This window comes from Bidens hawaiensis, unplaced genomic scaffold (genome assembly GCF_021521415.1).
Source record: "Bidens hawaiensis isolate Kalapana, Puna unplaced genomic scaffold, B.hawaiensis_p1.1 tig00029036_1, whole genome shotgun sequence".
In the NCBI taxonomy this organism is placed as follows: domain Eukaryota; kingdom Viridiplantae; phylum Streptophyta; class Magnoliopsida; order Asterales; family Asteraceae; genus Bidens; species Bidens hawaiensis.
In genome coordinates this window covers 266666-272808 of record NW_027494783.1, presented here as the reverse complement: position 1 = coordinate 272808, position 6143 = coordinate 266666, and the positions used below count along the sequence as shown (strand labels likewise).

The following is a 6143-nucleotide window of genomic DNA, read 5'->3' as shown; positions in this document are numbered from 1 at the left end:
ATGTGATTTCAAATTCATCTAGTAATTAATCAACGCTGTATTAATACACAACCAACAAACACCAATTAATTGACCCCCATCAATGTATGTACGTCATGGACACTTCGGATATATAGAATTGCAACCGATTCTCCCTCACACATAGCACCAAGAAATAGGCGACGTACGCACACTAAAGATTATGGATACCTGAATGTGCTCTGTTGAGGTTGGTTTTTCATTCATTTTTTCTGTAGCCGCATAAGATTCATCGTTTTATACTAAATAGAAAACTAATTAAGCCTACGGGATTAGATGAGAGCTTGGCACCTTCATTGACAACCCTACGTGTAGTGGTTTTGACGCCCATGTATGCAAATGTAGAGAGGCCGGGGTTGTCGCCCCATCTCCTCTCCACTACATGCATACCTTAATTATATTGTACTAGATGTTTACTCCCGTCATAATTAATATTTCTTTTTAAATGGTTAATTATATTAACTTTTAGGTTCAACTCTCACTAGGTATACACTGTATTATCTTTTGAAAAGGTAAAAATAACTCTTTCTTTGCCGGTTGGTGTAATAGCATTCTAAAGGAGAAAATCGATTAATAATAATCACTGCAAGGTGAATGATGAGTTTGCAACAACTTAAAATTTATTATTCTTAATATTGTAGCCTGCAACTTCCATCGAGAGAGAAAACAAGTTATAATTTAAGTGCAAGCAGGCCTTCCATTTTTATATAATAGAAAAAAAAAGTAGATGATATATGCAACTTTTTCTAATTAATTGATTGGAACTGCTTTTTAAATGCTAGTACATTCCAGCTGTTGATTTGGAATAGGCTCAATGAGTATATTTCTAGATCTTATGTTTAATACAAATAGATTAGTTTTGGATCTTCTTCTTGCTTTTTTGGATTGGTTTTTATTACTCTTTAATAGCATTCAGCCTTTTTTTAAATAAATAATAGTAATGTTCCATATGCCGAAGCCACGAAGCTGTTTGACTAGGTTCTTGACATTTTAACCGGCAATTTCGACCATATTGTCAAACCTGGTGGTTCCAACATTGATGGATCAACCCACACTACAAGAAAAGAGTTTTTTAGGGGACGGTTTTAGGGTTGACGGGTCACAATCCACGTCAACTTTGTTTTTCACTCACCCTGGCCAATTTTATAAAGGAATCATAAAAGCATTACGTTTTTATGTTTATTAACAAATGCTTTCTTCTGTGAACATTTTAGCTCTAGACAATCTGTTTAAAGTAAAGTTATATTTAGTTACGTGGTTTCATCCAATATCATAACGAAATTATTAAGGTTAATTAATAATTTCGTGCTTCATAATTTTAGTTAGATTCCATCACCACTTAATTTGGGGGGATGGTCAGGACATTTAATTTAGGTTTGTCTAATGGCCCCTTCTATTTGATGTCAAATGTTCAAATCCCATTTATGTGCGATATTTCTAGGTTTAAGTCTATGTGAAGCATCACGAGATGGATTAAGCCTCACGAGATCAAATTTATAATTAACCTTTATAATTTTGCGATATCAAACCTCATAAATATATCTTAGTTTTAAAAAATACAATATTCTGAAAAAATAAGTAAATGTAATTTATATTTAAAAAAAAGTTACAATAAAAAAAACTTAATACTTTTTATGAGCAATATTTGACCTTTATTATAATATCATGTAATGTTGTACATCTCTATTTTACAAAAATCAAATGCTTTTGGATTGATCTTGGTATCATTAATATAAGAATCCCACTCAAAATGATTCTAAACGAGTCAGTTAACTAATAGAAAATCAATAACTCGGCCGTCCTCCACTACACTAACACAGCTACAGTATAAATAACAATGTCCTCACAACAAACTAGGTCTAAAGTTGTACAAATTAAGACGCAATTCAAACATCAAACCCGAAAAAGTATAATGGATACAATAAGTGAAAAAACCGAGAAATCATCATACACAGAACCCTCGGTCGTAATGGATCCTATCCAAAAACAACAATCGCTTAAGGTATTGTAGCGTCTGATATGATATATGTTTTTTGTTGATCGTCGTGTAACAAATATATACATATTGTATTTTGCAGACATTAGAGTCGATATCAAGTGCAAAGATGACGGTGGTGAGCAATGGTTGTGTTGATTATAGAGGGAGGGTTGCTGATAAGCAAAAAACTGGTGGATGGAGAGCCTCTCCCTTCATTGTCGGTATAATAACATATTTTTTCCATTATTTTAATTAGTTTACTAAATAATTTTTTTAATGTAAATTTCTTTTAATCCTTAAAACTTGAAGCTATGATTTTTCATTTTTGAGTCTTTAACTTTAAGATATATACAGCTTTGTTATTGAGCCATCAAGCACCATGGTGGTTTACTAAACAAACGGGATTTTTATATTTTATTCTAAAGCCAACGGTATTTTAATTAAGGAAAATCTTCAAGATAAAACGGTATTAATTATTAACCGGCCTAACTATCATCAAAAAAATAAACAAAAGAGTTTTTAAAATAATCTTGTACCGTTAAGCCGGATTCGGCCGACCACCTGAGGCACATGTGCCTTTTAACTTTAAATATAAATATTTATTTTGTAATACTTGCCTGCTCACATATTAATTCTAAGAATAAGAATTCTCCTTTTAATCCTTTTTAGTTAAAAAAAGGTTGAAATAAATTGTTCTAGATAACTCAACAGTTCAATGAATTATACCCACTTTTTTAATTCGTTTTATCAAAATTCTTAGACACGTAATAGTAGTTTTTTCTTTTTAATTATAAAGCTATAACTAACAAACCAATTATCTATAAAAACTAAAAACGTCATTTTCAATGTGGTGTAGTGGTAGAGAGTATAAGTTTCTTAATAAAAACCCAAGTTCAAACCCCACTTGCAACACTTTGGGGGACATGGGTAGCTCAATGAAAAAACTGAGATTTTTTTTGTGATCTCCAGTTCGATCTTGAGGGCGGCCGGGTTTTTCCACCAGCGGGCGGGTGTATTTATCCAGAACTGGAAATAACTTGGAGGCGCTTAAGGTCTCCGTGCTGCTGGGTTGGACCAGCTGGCGATGACCTTTTGTCATTGGGTCACCCCGTATGAAATACCTAGACATTCTATGTTTGTTGGTCGTTAAAAAAAAATTATCTATAAAACTTTCTTGAAAATGATAATATTTATCCTAAAGTAAACCTGGTAGTGACAAGGTTTAATGTATGTACCTTCACAATATATTCTCACCTCCTCCTTATAAAAAGCTATGGTAAATTTTCTTTGTAGTGAACGAGATAGCCGAGCGGCTGGCGTTCTTCGCAGTCGCGGTAAGCATGGTGCTGTACTTAGTAACCGAAATGCACCAATCACTACCAAACGCCGCCACACACGTAACCGACTGGATAGGAGCCGCGTACGTCCTCACCCTAGTTGGCGCCTTCATTGCTGATGCATATTTAGGCCGATTCTTAACAATAATCGTCTTCTCATTCATCTACTTGGCGGGCATGGTAATGCTGACACTCTCAGCAAAACTCGACAGCTTACGCCCCGCACTCTGCCTCAAAGGACCATGCCCGCCTGCATCCGACGGGCAAACAGCGTTCCTGTACACCGCACTTGGTCTCATTGCGATTGGCACGGGCGGGATCAAGCCGTGTGTGTCTTCTTTTGGTGCTGATCAGTTTGATGAAGAAGATGAGCGGGAAGTAGTGAAAAAATATGCTTTTTTTAATTGGTTTTTCTTTGCGATTAATATGGGTGCATTGCTTGGGATTACGCTTATGGTTTATGTGCAGCAGGAAAAAGGGTTTGCATGGGGGTTTGGTATTCCTACTATAACTATGTTTCTTTCCATTGTGATTTTAGCCGCCGGGTTCTCGAATTATCGGTATAAGAAGCCGACGGGGAGCGTATTCACGAGGTTTTTTCAGGTAAGCAATGATACGATGGTTGTAAGTTATCCTTTTGGCTTAATTTTGGGTTTGTCGGATTACCAAAACTGAATTCAAAATGATCAGAACTGATATATATTAGGTTTGGTTTTTCTACCTAGATAGATATTAGGGGTGTTGACTGTTGATCGGTTCGGGTTCTGGGTTTGCTGGTGTTGGTTATTTTTCAGTCACACCGAAATTGAATTCAATATGATCAAACTGAACCGAAAATTGAATTTGAATTATGTTTGTTTTCGGTTTCGAACTGAAAAAAAACCGAAGTTAAACAAGAAACAAGATGAGTGGTTATCGGTTTGGGGTTGAATTCCTCGGTGGATATGAGAAAAAAAAAGGCATAGCCATGCGTGAATTCGGTTTAACCGAACTAAACTTCTTTAAAAAGCTAGAGGCTCGAGAGGCACTTGAAAAAAAAGCTTGCTCAAAATTGACTCATTAGCTCATACCAGTTTAAAAAGTCGTAGCCAAATATTAGTAAGAGCCAGAGTAAATTCAGTATGTTCTCTCGTTAGCTAACTTGGTAGGTCGCTTGTATGGCTCGTACGTTTATAATATCAATACATGTCAAATATATTTTTTAAAAGAAAAGTAACAAGTTGTCTTGAGCTTATGACAAACTCAGGCTTTCACCTTTCAGCTCATTAAGATAAACGAGCCACCTTGACTCATCATGCTCGTTTACAGGTCCAAATATATGTGAATTCAGTTTTGACTTTCGATTTAACAGAATCTTTAACACCCTGAACCCGTGATCGCAGGTGATGGTGGTTGCCACAAAGAATCATCTCCGGGGAGCCCGCGACAACCAACTCTACGAGGTTCCGACACAACAATCCGACATTTCCGGTGCCCGAAAATTCACACACACCCCACAATACAAATTCCTAGACAAAGCAGCCATAATCAAAGACCAACAATCACCAACAACCCAAAACAGATGGAACCAATGCACCATAACACAAGTAGAAGAATTCAAATGCTTCATTAGGGTTTTACCCATTTGGGCCACCACCATTGCCCTCTCAATCTCCTTTGCACAACTCTCCACTTTCTTCCTCTCCCAAGCCGCCATCATGGACCGCAAACTCGGTTCAAACTTCCTCATCCCCTCGGGCTCGGTAGCAGTCTTTTCGGCCATCAACGCAATAATCCTCGTACCCGTGTATGAAAAAGTTATCGTCCCGTTCTTAAGGGCCAAAACAGGCCATCGTCGTGGGATCACGTCATTGCAACGTATCGGTGTCGGTCTATTTATCTCCATTTTCGCAATGGCATCGGCCGCGGTGGTGGAACACAAAAGGCGGAACCATGCAAACCCTAAAACCCTAAGTGTGTTTTGGTTGTTTCCTCAGTTTTTTCTTATAGGAAGTGCTGAGGTTTTCACATATGTGGGACAACTCGAGTTCTTTTACGATGAAGCGATGGATGGCACGAGGAGCATAAGTAGCGCGATGTTCTTGAGCGAGATCGGGATTGGGAGCTGGTTGAGTACCGCGATTGTGAAGATAATCGAAAGGGCGACCGGGAAGGAGGAGAAAGGGTGGTTAACGAATGATTTGAACAAGAGTAAGTTGGATTACTTTTATTGGATATTAATGGGGATTAACGTGGTTAATTTGGTGGCTTATTTATGGGTTGCTCGGAGGTATAAGGGTAGAGATGGAGCAAGTGCTACAGGGAGTGTTAGAGATGAGTCTATGGTGGATGCATGATAAATGTTGAAGTTCATGATCATAATGTTATTATTTTTCATTGTTTTATTCCCGCTAATTTGTTGTATGTTGATTTTGTTTGATAGTTTGTGAATTTTAAAACTTTAATTTGACCCTTTGTTTGTTTCTAACTTCTCTAGTACGTGTTGGTTAAGATGTATTGATCTCAACAAACTTTTGTTGAATTAGCAAACAATCAAGCTAAGATCAAAGAACATGTTTACGGATTTAAAATTATTTTTATCAACCAATTCACATAATCAATTAAATACATTTTTATCGTATAACTATGATTATTCAAAAATTAAGCTAAAATGTTTCCTTTATCTTATAAAACAAATAATTACAGTTGATACCATATATTAGATAACTACACATTGGGCTATAACAAACCAAACTTTTAACGAACTACTTTTAATCCGTTTGATGGAAAGTTCGTTTAATAAGTGAACACACTTGAACAATGCATCTCGT

The 6143-nt window shown here is 36.4% G+C and overlaps 1 protein-coding gene across 1 annotated transcript; it reads left to right on the top strand.

Annotated features, from left to right (window-relative positions):
- The first annotated feature begins 1906 nt into the window (after positions 1 to 1906).
- On the top strand, positions 1907 to 5809 carry LOC143578119 (protein NRT1/ PTR FAMILY 8.1-like). Its single transcript, XM_077061782.1, has 4 exons — positions 1907 to 2020; positions 2097 to 2217; positions 3290 to 3936; positions 4716 to 5809. The coding sequence occupies exons 1-4, from the start codon at positions 1931 to 1933 to the stop codon at positions 5667 to 5669; spliced, it is 1812 nt and encodes a 603-aa protein (XP_076917897.1). The 5' UTR covers positions 1907 to 1930; the 3' UTR covers positions 5670 to 5809.
- The last annotated feature ends 334 nt before the right edge of the window (positions 5810 to 6143 follow it).